At 37.4% G+C, this 17,506-nt stretch overlaps 1 protein-coding gene across 3 annotated transcripts in view; it reads right to left on the bottom strand.

Moving 5' to 3' along the window:
* Positions 1 to 4,703: 4,703 nt before the first annotated feature.
* LOC131536325 (transmembrane channel-like protein 6) overlaps positions 4,704 to 17,506 on the bottom strand; it is a 26,481-nt gene continuing 13,678 nt past the window's right edge. For all 3 annotated transcript variants that reach the window (XM_058769173.1, XM_058769172.1, XM_058769171.1), the window contains 13 exons: positions 14,756 to 14,849; positions 14,389 to 14,486; positions 14,222 to 14,317; positions 14,059 to 14,134; positions 10,892 to 11,025; positions 10,310 to 10,486; positions 10,146 to 10,224; positions 9,233 to 9,302; positions 8,184 to 9,025; positions 7,110 to 7,197; positions 6,490 to 6,585; positions 5,940 to 6,086; positions 4,704 to 5,373 (listed from right to left, as the gene is read on the bottom strand). In XM_058769173.1, the coding sequence (XP_058625156.1) occupies positions 9,234 to 9,302; positions 10,146 to 10,224; positions 10,310 to 10,486; positions 10,892 to 11,025; positions 14,059 to 14,134; positions 14,222 to 14,317; positions 14,389 to 14,486; positions 14,756 to 14,849 (823 nt within the window). In that variant the 3' untranslated portion in view covers positions 4,704 to 5,373; positions 5,940 to 6,086; positions 6,490 to 6,585; ... (1 more) ...; positions 8,184 to 9,025; position 9,233. The remainder of the gene's footprint in view (positions 5,374 to 5,939; positions 6,087 to 6,489; positions 6,586 to 7,109; positions 7,198 to 8,183; positions 9,026 to 9,232; positions 9,303 to 10,145; positions 10,225 to 10,309; positions 10,487 to 10,891; positions 11,026 to 14,058; positions 14,135 to 14,221; positions 14,318 to 14,388; positions 14,487 to 14,755; positions 14,850 to 17,506) is intronic.

The raw sequence follows: 17,506 nt of genomic DNA, 5'->3' as shown, positions 1-17,506 counted from the left end.
TTAAAATTCGGCAGAAAATTCAGTGCTGCACATCCGGGAACCGCAGGAATAGCAGTAGAGCACCGATGCATGATCTCCAGCTGCTGTCAGCCGCTCACCAGCAGGTGGCGCAAGACGCTGTTGATGAAGGCCATATGTGCATCAAGTCATTCATTTACAAAAACTGATTTGCAGAAATGGAGCTAGCGCTAGAAGTTTTGATTATCGGGGCCAGTATAAACATGTGGAAACGCTGATTGTGTGTATGTTTAATTCAACATCTTCGCTGTTTCCCGTAGCCTACATATAAGCAGCTTTCTCTACCACAAAGGAGATTATAATGCTCTTTTACCCAACGCTGAAGTACAGAACTAACATTACATCTGAGGAAGACATATATTGCTTTCGGTTGCTTAGTTTCTGTAACTCTGTATCATGGCTTGTGTGACGCTGTGCTGTAATACTGGGGTTCCCCTCATACGTCACACTCCAGGATTCCCCAACGACGCGTAACTCACCACATATCCATATCACATCGACTGTTCAACTAGTGTATATTCATGTATAGCTATGTCACGACAAAAATTACATTTTGCTTGTTTTACTAAAATGTCATTTTAAGTAAAAAAAAGAAAAAGAAAAAAAAAGTCTGTTGGTTAGCACTTATCATTATTATTGCGTGTAAGTGTTGGGGTGGGGTGGGCAAACGATGCAATTCATTCTGGGGTAATCTTAATTTTTAAGTTGAAATACTTACATTTTTAGAGTATAAAATCAACAGTCTTCTCCAAAGGCGAGATCTCCGAGCAGCTGCCCGACATATCCTTTGTGCTGACATTTCAAACGCTGAGGAAAACTGTACTAGATTGGCGAGTTAGTGATGCTATGAGGTGCACCTGTCCCTCTTTTTTTTTATTATTACATAAAAGATCAGGGAAAGATGGTTGTATCTAACAATGAACAATCTTAATGGCATAAAAGAGTAAACAAAAATGTATGAGATTATATACACAGAAAAAAAGCACAGTGACAAGGTTAAATATCTTATCTGATTTTCTTTTAAAGGCCACCTGAATGAGAGGGCAAGTCAACTACTCCATATGCCATTAAGAATAATTCATCATGATGCTTTCTTTTAGAAGCCTGAGGGATGAAAAAAGTTAAATTCAACAAGAAAAATAAAATAAAATATTTAAATATTCAAGAGATAACAATTTTGGGTTTTCGTAATAACATTTTTTTTTTTTAAATGCTTTAAGGATAAAACTGTGGATCACATTAGTGGAGTTACAAATATAAGAACTTAAATCAACACAAAATGCATTACAATCACAAAATAAAAGGGAAGCTGTTTCTTCAACAAGACCACGAAATGAGCAAATTTCATCAGTATCAAGATACTTTAGATTAATTAAACCTGTCACTCATATATTTTAAGTTGTTGCACTTGTTATAACGTCTAAGGTCACATAATAACGTCAACATAGCGGATGATATCCAAATCGCATTCATATTTAATGCATTCAATCTGTAGAGTATGTAGTCTTTTAGCGCTCGTTAAGCAAGTACTTATTGAAGAAAGTATGCGGTTTCGCACGCAGCCCGACAACATCTCGTTTCGACATCTCGCGTGGTTCTGTGTGATTTGGACAACTTCAAGTTACGCCTCCTTCCAGTTACGCCCCTCTCTTGCAGTCTGCAGACAGACCCTTCTCCAATTCCCTCCACTGGCCCTTGTCAATCATGGCCTCCTAATAATCCCCATCCACTTGATTGGCTCTATCTCTCTCTCCTCTCCACCTGTAGCTGGTGTGTGGTGAGCGCACTGGCGCCGTTGTCCTGTGGCTGCTGCACACTGGTGGTGGTTGAGGTGAGACCCACCCACTTGATTGTAAAGCGCTTTGGGTGTATAGCAATACACAATAAAAGCGCTATATAAATGCTTCATTCATTCATTCAAATTGAGTTTTGTGTGTCATAGAGTTATTTTGTGAATTTAACTATTGTAATATCTCGTGTTTCTATAGCAGATACAGCACACAGGCTGCTTACGGCCCCCGCTCAGGTCACAAAGGCAAACAGTGAGCTTCTCTCCGGGCGTTACCTTGGAACAATTTATGTAGGTCTTTCCAAATTCATCTTTGAAAATTATGTCGCTCAGACTCATCTATTGATTCTCATATCTTCGACCATATTGAGTGGTCTTCAGTTTGATTGACTATTTCTACAACCCCTGGAAATTTGTCAGCAAACTGTGACTTGTTTTATGTATACGCTGCAAGTTTTATGGAGAACCTAAACTGCCAGACTTATTTTACACTCTCTTTGAAATTTTTGGCAGCTCATGTGTCCAGTTCAGTATAAAGACAACAATTGTTGGATTGGATTGAAGTATATTTTATGACTTCGACAAGCGGCCTAATAATGTAGAGCTTGAAAAAGTAAAGAAATAAAGAACTCTATGACATCAGTCTCATGGTGACTGTGTTCCAGTGTGGCATTATTCAGCAACAAAGAACAAACTAAAGTTCTTTACAAACAGTCCTTGAGTGCACTTTCAAAGTAAGAGGTATAAATAATACTGTCTTATTTGAAGTAAGGTCTCAAATTACATATATTGTTCATTAGTGTTAGTCAAAGTTGTAATCCAGACCAAGTCCAAGTAAAGACAGAGACCTCACGAGGGTCTGAATGATTTAAACAGTGTATACACTTTCCTTTGGGATGAATGTCATTGTCACGCAAACCTCCGCAAGACACACAAGAGTCCAAGACCATGAAAATATTGCCTTGAACTCAGACTCTAGACAGACGTATGTCTGATTCTGATTTTGTACTACAACACTGGCATTAAAACAACACGTTACAAGTTAAAATAACAGTTCAAAAATGAAGATTGTCAACATTTGCTCACAGTCATCTCGTGCCAGAAACTTTAGACTTAGACAAAGAGAAACTCTGAAAGACAATAATGACACTGAACATGGACTGATTATTTCAAGCTTTATAAAGGATGAAAAAATATTTCAAAGTGTTCCAGAAAATGTATATGCTATCCTTTCAGAAGAAATATACCCACAGTTCTCCTGTTCTCTAACTTTGTTCTCACTTTGAACAATATGCATACAACTTATTAGTGAATGAGACCCCTGTCAGCGCAATGTCACTTCCAATCTTTCAGCTCTATTGCTGTAATCATGTTAAATGGGTAAACAAGGCAAGTTATTCATTGTAACACAATCCACAATCTTCAGATGGATGATTTTGTGTTCAATTCAGTAACTTATTACTTGTTACTTATTTTTCCCCACCACAAACCTGGAATATTCCTTTGAGGAACTATTCCAGGAGTTAATGTTTTTGGCAGAAATGACAAAGCGATAAAGATGTTCTCTTTAATGAGATTTACTAATACATCAAAGGAAATTCGGGGGGGGTGAAATCCCATGGAGCTACTGTAGAAGATTGATCTCCTTACTAGTCAGAATGCCACGCCGTAGTAACTCCTGCCTTCATAACATCATATCTTATTCACTGCCTTACTCACAAACCACAGACCTGAATGCTGACTTATGTGTAGACGCATCCAAGCTCTACTGTCGAATTGGAGACGGATCAGTCTCTGTCTCACAGGGAAAGTGCTCAGCGCTCCAGAGCTTCTCCAAAGCGTCTGGAATGGCTGTTGACACTCCCAGTCTTTAATGTAGGATCAAGAAAAGCTTTAACTCATTACTCTTTTCAACCCACTCCTCCATTCTTGTCTTAACTACTTTCAAATGTTTAATATTGCTGCCTTCAGAGGTAATTTGTTCCACTAAGATGCACAAGGAGTTACAATGTAATGTTATTTGAAAGGTATAATTGCAAATGTCCCGGTTTTCTCCTGCTGCGTCACTAGCAGACAGGCGGTTGTCGTGAAGCAGGCGGAAAGAGAGCCCTCATGAAGACTCGTTGAAGTATGCTGGTAGGTTAATGGTAAAATACATGTGTACATTTTGCTTAGTTGTCTTCAAAATGTTCTATAATGTTCATGAACTACGCAAACAACATTAAATGGCAATTGTGCCAAAAGTGGAACGAAACAGAGCTACTCGTCTGAATCGCGTGCTGCACGGACCGTTAAAACTATTAAAATGGATTTATAGCGTTTTGGAAAAGAGCTCTTCAAATATGAGGTCAAAACTCCCCACTTTCTTTCATTCCTTCCTTGGCCATAATTTTTTTTCTAGATCTACAACCACACATAATATTTATAATACGTATGTGCAAATATTATAATATTTATAATATTTAAAATATAATATTTTTCATAAGAAAGCTTGACAGCCCTAACATGAAGGTTTTATGTCTTTTAGTTCATGTATTATATTTGATTCCATTTATGTGCTATAATGTCTCCAAATGTTGACAAAATTAACTTTTAGAAAAAAATAACATTTATCATTTACAGACACATAAAAAAAAAATACTGAAAATATTACTGACTCCCAGTGGTTGCTTTTACACTAAATTGTAGCAGAGATTTTTTTTTTTCTTTTTACTTCTTTAAAATAGTTAGACTGGAAAATTAAGGAAATTACATTAAACAAGCCAAATGGTTGTAACACATTAACAAGGAAGAGCAGCAGTAGTTCCGGTGTAAGATTTATAATTGTGGAATTACAAACAAGAAATGCACATTCTAAAGACAATAAATTAATAAATGGGAATTTTATAAAGCTGAGTCATCTCAAACCGCACTGACTTTTATTTAACAAAATGCTCTCTTGAAAGACAATGCGCCAATACCTCCTGCCAACAACTAGTAAATCCTGTAAAGCTACGAGAATACTTTTTGTGCACAAACAAAACAAAAATAGTTGACTTTATTCAACAATTCGTTATTTTTGTTTTGTTTGCGCACAAAAAAAAATTCTCGTAGCCTCGTAAAATTACGGTTGAACCCCTGATGTCACATGGATTATTTTACCGATCTTCTTGCTATGTTTCTTGAGTCTTGGCAAATAAAAATATTTTTTTTTTTTGTTAAAAAGTCAGTTCTACTTAAGCTCTCTGTTGTAAAAGCTGAAGATAATCCTTAAGTCAAATAAATCTTTCAATAAACATCAATAAGAGCTGTACTGAGAATAAATGTATTCAACATTTCAGGTATACATATAAAAGCGATCATTTACAGTAGGGATACAGACATTAAATCAAACAGGGTTTTAATGTCAGGTAGAAAAGTTAACACTGGATTATGCAAAAAAAAAAATAAATAAATTTTTAGTTCACATTGTGGTAGGATGAGGTTTAGTGTAAATCACTCCAGCCAGTAACTGTCGGTGCTCCTATATTCCACTTCTAATTCACACTTCTATTTAACTGGTTGTCCAGTATGTTCTGGGCAGACATCTAAAAGAGAGAGAGAGAGAGAGAGAGAGAGAAATGTAACTGGGTTCATAGTGGGCTGCTTCATTCCAAAGCATAAAATGAGGTCTGTAGTACCTGGAGAGAACAATCCTTTAGCTTTTCCATTCATCTCAATGGCAGTATGTGCTAAGAAATCTGCTCATGGCAGCTTATAGACATACAGTTTTGCTGTCAGGTTATTTTGAGCCAATCACCTAAACTTGCCATGTGACTGGGGCGGTTCTAGATCACAGTAACTGGGGGGGGGGGGGCAGACAGGGGCCACTTGTGCTTTTAGGGGGCACAATTTTAAAATTCATCTTAACCTACTTTAAGTATTATTAATTCAGTTATTTTTCACCATGTCATGTATCATTGCAATCTCTAGAAGTCATCTATAACAATTTCAACTAAAATGAATATTTCACTATGTTTCATTTATTTTGACAAATCATTTTGTATGTCAGGGGCATCATTTTCCATGGTCATCCAGACCAGCATGGAAGTCTAAGCTGGTCTTTTAAACAGGAATTATAGGCCTTCTTGATAAAAACAACAGATCGACTCACTTTTGGTGTGACAACTTTGTTGATCTGAAAGTGAAAACCTCCAAGGCAGTGTGGCCCAGCTTCTTCTGCTACTTTAGCCTCCTCTGAAGTTGAGTATCTCACAAATCCCACACCCTTTGGCCATCCTGATGACTTGTTGATTGTGAACTGTTCATTGACAAAAGTTCTCAAATTACAAGAGGAGTAAAAGTTTACAGTAAAGATTGTCAAAATATGAGGTCATCTAAGTACACCACAGACCAAATTTGGGGTTGAAAACAACCCAATGGGTAAATTTTGGACAAACTCAGATTGACTGGATTAAATGTTTGACCCAACATACTGAGATGTTGTTGTTGTTGTTTTTTTTTAACTGTACTATTTTTAAATATTTGCTAAAGAAAAGTTTTCTAGCAAGACAATTAATTTGGTCTATTTTATTAAAGCAACACAAATCATCACTGACTGTAGCTAAACGAGACAGAAGTTGATTTAGAATCAGCATTAACATTAGCATTCCTTATAACATATATCTGCCCTGTTAAAGGTTTTCAGTTATAAAAATACTTACGAGACATTCTGTAATTGTCCCAAATTTTTCAAAGTAGCTGCGAAGCTCTCTCGCTGTCAAATATGGATTCAAATCTGTAACAACAATCCCATGGTCCTATGAAGAAAGGTAGAAAGACATCAATCAAACTGCATATTTCCATCCATCCATTTTCCAAATCACTTATGTGTCTAGTGTCACAGGTATCTAGAGCCTATCACAGCATGTCACGCAAAACCTCAAGCTTGTGCCTAAAACAGATTGAAACGGTGGCAATTAAAGGTGTTGTAAACGATTGTTTTTATGGAATGCAACTCCTAAAATATCACACCTAGCTGGCAACATGAAAAACAAATATGATTGTGGTCTGTTCCTTTGTTTAGCCAATCAGATGACTTTGAGCCTCTTTCTTTCTGCCTGTCACTCATTTTGCATGTTAAAGCTGTAATGTGTTTTGTATTATTCTGTTATATCTGGTGGATTCTTTATACCCAGTTTTCTTCTGTTGATTAAATTTTATAATGAACAGCCATTCAAATTAAGAATTTATTAGAAAGAATTAATTATATTTAAGTATTTGGTATAAAAGGGCCCTGAAAAATTTATTCCTGCATGACTAGTGCAACAATTAGTCAGCTTACCCATTCTTCTGATGATTGAAATTCTTTATATTCATCTGGAAGGTGGATGTATAAATGTTTAGAGGATCGCATTGTTGAATAAACTACACTGGGGAAAAAAAAAAAAAAATGGTAGGATTTACTTTAACTGTTTTCGTTCATAAATTGCTAGTAAATGTCACAAAATTACAATTGAAATAATTTCTTGTACATAATTAAGTAATCTTGTTTTATTTACAACTTTGAAAAATAATTTTTTATAGTGCCTACAAAGTAAAAAAAAAAGAAAAAGTTGAGCCAACTTAAAATTTTAAAGCAACCAGCTTCAGCAGATTTTTTAGTTTTCTCAACTTGTCGTTTTAAGTTTATACAACAAAAATTTGAGAATCTCCCAAAAAAATAAGTTGAGCAAATTCAAAAATTTGCTGAAGCTGGTTCGCTCAACTTTTTTTTTTTTTTACAGTGTATACAGATTCAGTAAAACGACTGAGGCAACAATTCTAAGCTTATTAGCTAAAGAACCATAAAACAAGCAATTATACAAAACCAACAAAGTTAACCAATTCATTTAATGATTAACATATGTGACCCTGGACCACAAAACCAGTCTTAAGTGTCAATTTTTCAAAATTGAGATTTATATATCATCTGAAAGCTGAATAAATACGCTTTCCGTTGATGTATGGTTTGTTAGGATCGGACAATATTTGGCCGAGATACAACTATTTGAAAATCTGGAATCTGAGGGTGCAAAAAAATCAAAATATTGAGATAATTGCCTTTAAAGTTGTCCAAATGAAGTTCTTAGCAATGCATATTACTAATCAAAAATGAAGTTTTGATATATTTATGGTAAGACATTTACAAAATATCTTCATGGAACATGATCTTTACTTAATATCCTAATGATTTTTGGCATAAAAGAAAAATCGATAATTTTGACCCATACAGTGTATTTTTGGCTATTGCTACAAATATACCCCAGCAACTTAAGACTGGTTTTGTGGTCCAGGGTCACATATATAGAAAATGTAAATGTAATTGGTAAAGGCTAAACTACAAGAGGAAAAGAAACACACACTGCAGTGCACATACCTTACTCAGATGACTTAATGACTGTTGTAGTTGATATGGTGTGATGTTGGGAGCCAAATGAGCCAAAGTAGCTCCTTACAGCTTATAAGGAGGATGTCAGACAGATAAAAGAAACTCCTCCCACAGAGTGCAATACTTGATGGGATTCTGAGCTCTGGTCAGCAGCATGTGACCAAATTCTTCAGATTTCAGTCTGACAGGTTCAAACAAAATCCGTAGCCCATACCACATACTGTACATTACAATCTCTTATTAAGTGGCCTTAGCAGTCTTTGTTCAAATGAAAATAAGGAGTAATATTCTGTCAGCTGATCTCTATCACAAAATGTATTTAACAATTATTCAACAAAAGACATTAGCACTGTGGAAATGTCATACAGTATACGGTATACAAAAAAATCAAATAAACAAATAATAAAATAATTGTATTTTGCAGATATGTCGCATTTATTTATTGATTTCAAACTTTCAAAACACACCAGAGAGATTTCATCATTAACACGTCGCATTAAACACTACATAATTGACTGCATGTTGATAGCCTGTTGCTTTTTGAAATAGTTTTTGGAATAATATTTAAAACTATCACATCCTCAACCATACAAAAAAATTGAGCCTTTGAGCAGTGGCATAAAGAACTGACAAACAAAAACATTTCCATAAGCAAAAATGAACCTTTTCATTTACATTTCAAAATATGTTTTTATGACTAAATGACAATAACACTACAAAACAGCTGTTGTCCGAGTTCTATATAAGATGCACTGGTTTCTCAGGTATATATTTTGAAGGGGTTACCACAATGCATTCTTCCAAATTCATTTCTGTAGAATCCAGACATCCTGGATAATACAAGTAATCAACAGATGACAAGGTTATGGAAACAAAGCCCTGTTCACAAGAAGGAAATCAACTACTGCAACAAGTTGGCAGCTGTGGAATTTGTCTTGATCTGTCAAACATGCATTTATCTGAACATCAAACATCCTGAATGCACAAAGAAAAGTAAAATGGGAATTTCTAGTTAAAAGGACAGACTGAAAGCTCACCTTACTGCTGAGCACTCGCCTCATTGAGGGCCTGCACTTTAGCTATAAGGAACTTCTTATCTTCACCCTCCTAAGAAGCCAGATGAGATGATAACAAGAAATTATTAGGCAATCAAAACCAGATACTGTCACTTGTGGTGCTTACGAAAGCATTACTATTGTGTATTAATGATCCCGCACCATGTGTGCTAGACAAATGAATGACATCTCAAATCACATGGCAGGTTGAGGAGAGAAGTGTGTGTCCTCGTAAACCAAATGGCTTAAAAACATACTAAAAGTGTTTTTAAAATTAAAAACTGCCAATAGTTTTCTGTTAGGGGATAGAAAATGAGATTAGTATAAAAACCAATCACCTATGGAGATTCCCCATGGACCACATATGTGGTTGGGCTGGTGTGTGTGTGTCTGCATCACTTTTTCTGCAGAAATATAAAATCTAGTTGGGATACTATTATTGCTCAGTCAACCTCATTATGTTTATTAGGGCAAAATAGCACTTTCCCTTCGGAAGTGTAGAAAAGTTTTAAAGTGTATCACCTTAACTGTGGTTAATTGTGCACTTGTTTTATACCTCAAATCTTGCAGATAATATAATATTACTGAAATAAAAAGACACTTTAGTGTACTCAGAGACTTACTTTCATGACTGTTAAGACACTTTTTGATCATGTCAAATTAAAAGTTTTTAAAAGAATTTAGAAATTACTTAAAGTACTTAAGTCCTGCTTAAGTGCATGAAAAAGCACTGTTAAGTTCAACAAATTATATTTAATATAAATTTAAACTAAAATACATTTTCTTGCAATTATCATGCATTTAAGTGCCCGAAAACATTAAATTAAGTTCACACTTAAGTATATTGTTTCAAAAGTAATAAGTTATAAGTACTTAAAAATAAAATAATACTCACATTGTCTATTTGTTTTTGTAACCTAGAAATGATCATCTTTTGGCCATCCAAAACTTGCATGTGAATGTATATAATGGCGCTGGAAAGAGACAAAGATGACAATTAAAATAAATAAAAAAAGATCTCTCATGCACCCAACAGCCCCACGAGTGAGGAGTACTCACAGGAACAGGCCTACAAGGGTGAAGAGGAACAAAGGGTTGTCCACAAGGTTATTATAAGCCCAGCTGAGCCAAACAAAACTGGGGTTTGACCTGCCCAGGCCCCTGATCCACCTCTTGCCTAAGAGAAGCATGCTGCGGAGGTTACTAAAGGGCCCGCAATCAGACGAGGGCCTGACCCTAAAAGAACAAAACACACTTGCACTTTAATGACTCTATAATTGACATAATTTGCTTTGTGTCAAGACAAACATGCAGTAAAAATTATGAGATTGAGTGTGTGCGCATGTGAGATTGCCTATGGAGGACCACATGGAGGACAAACCCAGCTGAAACATTCTTTCAATATCTTTTGCATTCCACTGAAAAAAAAGATGGTTCTGGAACAAAATGAGAATTATTTCTGAGACAGCTATCTGTCACAGATCCAGTCAACAACACAGCATCGGACTTTTTTACCAGTATGATAAACCACCTTATAGAAAGGGTGTGAATTAATACATTATTTATTTTTTATTTTACCAGATTTGGTCCTCCATTGGCAGTATTCTGGAGAATGTGAATGTATACTCTGAAGAGACAAACCTCCACATTGTATAAATGACAAATGCAAGGGCCCCAGCAAAGGAGGGGAAAAACAGGAGCTTGGTGAATAATGCGTTCATCTGAGTGGCCTTCCAGTGTTTCCTGGGTGGTTGGAAGTTCATCATCAAACTCGTCTATAAAGGGGGTAACAAACATATGCATGTAATTGACCCCGGATAAAGACATAAACAGTTAAAGACACAATTTCTTTCTACAGTAGATTGCAGCAAAAGGAACATTTCTCCCAGATATGAAACTTCTGACATCATGTCATTGCAACTCTGTATTGTCTGTCTTTCATGAAACACAAAAGGAGATGTTAAACAATCAGAGCTGCTCTTTTCCATTCTTACAAATTGGATGATGAAAGGTTAAAGAAAGGTATAAATAACCACCAAGATCACCCTTAGAGGGACAACTTTGTTCCTTATCCACCCCAAAAAGGTGTATATTAGAGATGTAATATAATAATATGTACCCTTATTACTACTATGAACCATTTAAGGATAGATACAGTACAAAACAGTCAATGCGGTACCTCTAAAGGTAAAGTTTTTGCACATTTTTTTCTCAAAGTTTAAAATTGCACTATAGAGAAAGAGGTCCATCCCTCTCCATTGACTTTGTATTGCGGGAAGCTGCCTCCTTGTCATTCCTGACTTGTAACAAAAAACAGAACGATGCCTAAAAGCTGCTGTGTGACAAGGTGTGCAGCAAACAAGCTAAAAAAAAAAAAAAACAGAACTAAGTTTTTACAAGCTACTGAAATGTAAAAGCCAGCCTTTAAGGAGACAAAAGTGGATACAGGCAATAAGACATGAAGCATCAGCAAAAAAAATGGGTAAATTGTGGGATCCTGACACTCAGTATGCCTAAGTGTGCAGTAAACATTTTGTCACTGTTAAGTCAAATATCCAAATGTCAGTTTTATATATTATATTTCTGTAAGCTAAGCTGCAGCATTTTGACAGTATGCAACTTTTTAAGACTGTGTAAAGCAGAAAGCTATGCAGTAACGTAATGTTTGCGAGTGCCTTAGCTACAGTAGCTAATATAGCTAACAGCTTTTCGAATCTTTCTTAGGTAGATTAAATGATGCTGTTACTTGGTGATTCGATCAAATAGTTGTAGATGTCAGGGTATTTCACGTTGGGCCATTCAGTTGGATCATTTCTCCAACAAAAGGAAGGTAAGGAAAAGGGGCACTGACATAGACCAATACATTTTTTCTCAATATATATTGTTTCTCAATATATCTCCTTCTCTCAGGTTCACATAGGGTGGTGAAATAATCCTTTGACATGGTTAAAAATTTCCTGTCGCCGATTCGTTTCCCTCCAGTGGGCGTAGTTCTTAGAGTAACTACTCTACTTTTGTTGCGCTCTACTTTTGTTTCCTTAAAGGGTTAGTTCACCCAAAAATGAAAAATAGCCTGTGCTTTTTCTCACCCTCGAGGCATCCTAGGTGTATATGACTTTCTCCTTTCAGATGAAACCAGTGGGATTTATATTAAAAATTGTCCTGGCTCTTCCAAGCGTCATCATTGCAGTGGGCGGGTGTTTTTGTTCAACAGTCCAAAAGACGTCAAATAAAGCGCACGCATCCATAATAATTCTGTTCTGTTTTGTTCTCTCTCCACGCTCGTCACTAATCACACAACGCCGACGTCCTACGTCATGCGTATGACAGTTAGATAAAGTGAGAGAGAAGTGTTTATTACGTTTGAAATATGGATATTTATCTTATAAAAATGCATGGATTCGCTACAGGAGGCCTTTATTCACCCCCCGGAGCTGTGTGAGGCATGTTATGTTATGGATGCGCGTGCTTTATTTTACGTGTTTTGGACTGTGTAACAGAAACACCCACCGACTGCATTTATAACGCTTGGAAGAGCCAGGACGATTTTTAATTTTTAACTTCGACTGAATTCATCTGAAAGAAGAAAGTCATATACACCTAGGATGCCTCGAGGGTGAGTAAAACACATGTTCATTTTTGGGTGAACTAACCCTTTAAATGCTCGTTTTTTGGGGGTCGACAGCTTATAAAAATGTAGTTCTGGGATTTTTAGCTTGTTTACTGTGCACCTTGTCACACAGCAGCTTTTAGACATTGTTCTGTTTTTTTGTTATAAGTCAGAAATGACAAGGAGGCAGCTTCCTGCAATACAAAGTAGAAGGAGAGGGTTGGATTATAGTAGTAAAATAGCTTTTAAATGTGTTGCACCAGGTTTTATGTCATTGATGCCATTGATTCTTGAATTTCATGTGACCGATTACGGCATGAGAAGTTTAAAAAATGTGATGTAAATAATAATTTAAAGGGAGAGTTAAACCAAAAATGAAAATTCTGTCATTAATTACTCACCCTGCGAGAATAGTTTTTGTGCGCAAAGAAAACAAAATAACGACTTTATTCAACAATTTCTTCTCTTCCGTGTCAGTCTCTGATGCCTTTTATTTGCACACACAAAGTATTTTTGTACAGCTACATAAAATTGGGGTTGAATCACTGATGACACATGGACTATGTTAACGATGTCCTTACTACATTTCTGGGTCTTGAACTTGCATTGCTGTCTATGGAGGGTATTTAATGACGGAATTGTCATTTTTGGGTGAACTAACCTTTAAATTTTCAGTTGCTTCTCACAAAGTTGTATTGTAACTCTTCACAAAAAAACTGGAATACAGTGTGTCAGTCACATAATACACTTTTATTACACTGTAAAAAAAAAGGCAACCAACTTCAGCAGATTTTTGAGTTTGCTCAACTTATTTTTGTGGCAGATTCTCAAATTTTTGTTTTATGAACTTAAAACGACAAGTTGAGAAAACTCAAAAATCTGCTGAAACTGGTTGCCTTCAAATTTTAAGTTGGCTCAACTTTTTTTCTTTTTTTTTTTATACAGTGTATGCTTTTTATGTTTTTGGTGCTTGCCAATATTCCAGAATACCCATTTGCTATCTTAAGCACATACATTCAGCAAATATTTTCTCCTTTTTGTGCTCAAAGAACAACATGATGGCAAGTATTCCCTCAAGTATTCCCAATGGCAGAAATCATTTTTGGGAGGAACTACACTTTTACATTTAAAGCTCAGGCTTCTATCCTCCATGCACCTTCAACCCATGAAGCCTAAAAAGGACTATGAAAATCTTGACCTTTTTGAGGTAGAACAGTAGAAATAGTTTCCCAATTTGAACTGCAGGCAACAGAGGTGAAAACAGCACACCAAACCTACAAAGAGAACATGGAAAAAGACTGTTAGTGAAAAGCTACCAGAACACGATGTAATGATTCTTCACGAGGAGGAGATGACAGTACCACACGAGCGTTTGACTATAGATGAGCTCCAGAACATCTCGCGCGATGTCAAACTCTAGTTTTCTTTTTCTTAATGTGATGTTTCTAATACACAGCCTGAAGGGGCAGAAAGAGTCAACACATCCAGCTAAACATCACTGCTATCATATGGAAACGTGAGTACTTACCCCCACAGAAACTCTGCTAAGATGATGTACGACATCGCAATTAGCAGATCCATTAAAACCAAACGGTAAAGCTCTTGACCAACTAATGTCTCCCAGCACTGCATGTAAGCACAAATTAACATGTAACCTTCTTCATTTCATATTCAACTAATAATCTCAAATAAACAATATTTATTTTTAGAAGAATATTTTTTAATTAAAATTAAACTTTTAAATTTAATTAAAAGTTATAATATTCTCATACAACCAATCAACAAACTGTGAGGACTGGCACAATATTGTTTTGTTAATATTGTGTCAAAATAATAACAACATACTGTTTCTGGATTAAAAAAAAAAAAAAAATCAGGTTTCATGTTTTGGTCACCTGCTGTTTATTTTGTTCATTCTTCCTGCCAGAAATTTTCTTGAGCCACTGGTAACACAATACACTAAAAATGCAACCCTTCAACAACAGGTTCCTGTGAAAGAAGAAACCGAAACCTCAGTGACTTAGTTATTTGATTCTATTGATAACAAACAGTCTCATGTTACAACAAACTTAACAGGAAATACATGGATATGACTAAACTAATACTAGGAACTGAACAGATATGTTATCTGTTATTAGTGATATATTTAAATGAAAAAAAATAAAAATCGAAATCCTTTTTTTTAAATGCTTGTGAAAAAAATCTGGTACATGTAATTTCTGTATTCATGCTCTTAAATTACATATTTGAACAACTTTTTAGGTTATAAACGGTCAAAGAAAAAGGCCAAATTATCAGATACTCTACTTATGACCTTGACATACTGTCATGAGAGTGTATATGATCCATATAATCATATACATATAATCATATTATATAATCTTATTGTCACGCCCAGTTGCCTGCACCACTGTGAGGCATTAGAGGGCGTTTCTGTTTTGTGTTCCTGCCTGTTGTTCTGGTCATTGACTCCATTTCCCATAATGCTGTGTTTTCATTAGTGTTTATCTGGTTCAGCTGTGTTCCATTTCCTGTTTGGTCTTGTGTTTGTGTATATCAAGCCCCGGTTTGCTATTGTCTGTGTGAGTTGTTGCTAAGTGTTACCTCCTGTGTTTCTGGTGACCCCTTCCTGGTTCAGTCATGTATTTCAGAGCTATTTATCTGTGGATTATCATTAAAGGATTCTAAACTGCATTTGGACCCACTTCTGTTGCCTACCTGTCTGCAGCCGTAACAGAACAACTCACCACAACAAAGGATCCAGCAGGAATTTTCATCATGCACCCACGTCAAAGTACTTGTTGTGACCCTTTAAAGAAACTTTGTTCCATTTATCAAAGGGGACGTAATATTGAAGCGTATGTGGAGGAGTTTCTTCGTATTGCCACTTTGTACCTGGTGATGATGCTTTGCTGCGGACTGTTTTTGGAGTGGGCTTGACTTGGATATCAGCCTCAACTTGCCTGATGAGGATCCAGGTTGGTCCCTGGCACAATATATTGACTTTGTTTTATTATTTTGTGGATCTGAGTTCACTGTGGAGGAGGAAGTCTCCCCTAAACATTTTTTGCAGGGGGGCAGTAGGCTGTGGGCTCCAGTGGCCATGGAGTCCGGCCGAACAGGATTGCCACCATGCCACACACTGATGATTGCAAGTCCAGTGTCCGTCACCACTCCCATGCCACAGCCAGAGTCAGCTCCCAAGATGGCTGCCATGTTACAGCCAGAGTCAACTCCTGCCAGAGCTGCTTCATCTGCCACCTCATTGGCTAGAGTTGCTGCTTGCCCTGTCCGGTTCGCCACACCAGAGCCTCCAGCCATTATGAAAGCCATGATAATGTCTTCAGCCACCATGGACGACACCCCAGAGTTTCCGGTCATCATGGACCCCAAATCAGAGTTCCCGGTCGTCAGGAGTGCTGCATTTGGAGAGAAGAAGGCTTTCTCTGGGCGTTTGAGGCTAACTTCCAGTTTGGTGGACCTACCATTGAGGTCAGTGAGCAGCTGGCATCTTAAGGCCTTCAGCAGTAGAGCTTCTAGAGGTGGTTCCTCTGTCTGCAGTGCTTCCAGTCGTGGCAGTGGCTATGTTGTGTGTCTGGGCAGTACACTGTACTCTTACTCCGGAGCCAAATCCAGGCCGAGAGTCCATTCTGGAGCCAAGTCCAGTTCAAGTCTCTGTTCCTGAGCCAAGTCCAGTTCAAGAATCCATTCTGGAGCCAAGCCTAGTTCAAGTCTCTGTTCCTGAGCCAACTCCAGTCAAAGAATACATTCCAGAACCAAGTCCAGTTCAAGTCTCTGTTCCTGAGCCAAGTCCAGTTCAAGTCTCTGTTCCTGAGCCAAGTCCAGTTCAAGTCTCTGTTCCTGAGCCAAGTCCAGTTCAAGTCTCTGTTCCTGAGCCAAGTCCAGTTCAAGTCTCTGTTCCTGAGCCAAGTCCAGTTCAAGAATCCGTTCCTGAGCCAAGTCCAGTTCAAGAATCCATTCTGGAGCCAAGTCCAGTTCAAGTCTCTGTTCTGAGCCAAGTCCAGTTCAAGAATCCGCTCCTGAGCCAAGTCCAGTTCAAGAATCCGTTCCTGAGCCAAGTCCAGTTCAAGAATCCATTCTGGAGCCAAGCCTAGTTCAAGTCTCTGGTCCTGAGCCAAGTCCAGTTCAAGAATCCATTCTGGAGCCAAGCCCAGTTCAAGTCTCTGTTCCTGAGCCAAGTCCAGTTCAAGAACCCATTCTGGAGCCAAGTCCAGTTCAAGAATCCAGTCTGGAGCCAAGCCTAGTTCAAGTCTCTGGTCCTAAGCCAAGTTCAGTCCAAGACTTTTCCAAACCAGGGCCGGTCCCTGAACCCAATTCAGACCCAGTTCCTCTCTGGCCACTGATCCAACTGGACCCACCTAAGCCACCATATGCCTATGTCACGCCCAGTTGCCTGCACCACTGTGAGGCATTAGAGGGCGTTTCTGTTTTGTGTTCCTGCCTGTTGTTCTGGTCATTGACTCCATTTCCCATAATGCTGTGTTTTCATTAGTGTTTATCTGGTTCAGCTGTGTTCCATTTCCTGTTTGGTCTTGTGTTTGTGTATATCAAGCCCCGGTTTGCTATTGTCTGTGTGAGTTGTTGCTAAGTGTTACCTCCTGTGTTTCTGGTGACCCCTTCCTGGT

Source organism: Onychostoma macrolepis, chromosome 03, assembly GCF_012432095.1.
Source record: "Onychostoma macrolepis isolate SWU-2019 chromosome 03, ASM1243209v1, whole genome shotgun sequence".
NCBI classification, from domain to species: domain Eukaryota; kingdom Metazoa; phylum Chordata; class Actinopteri; order Cypriniformes; family Cyprinidae; genus Onychostoma; species Onychostoma macrolepis.
Note: the sequence above shows the minus strand (reverse complement) of the source record. Positions and strands in the feature narration are given on the sequence as shown.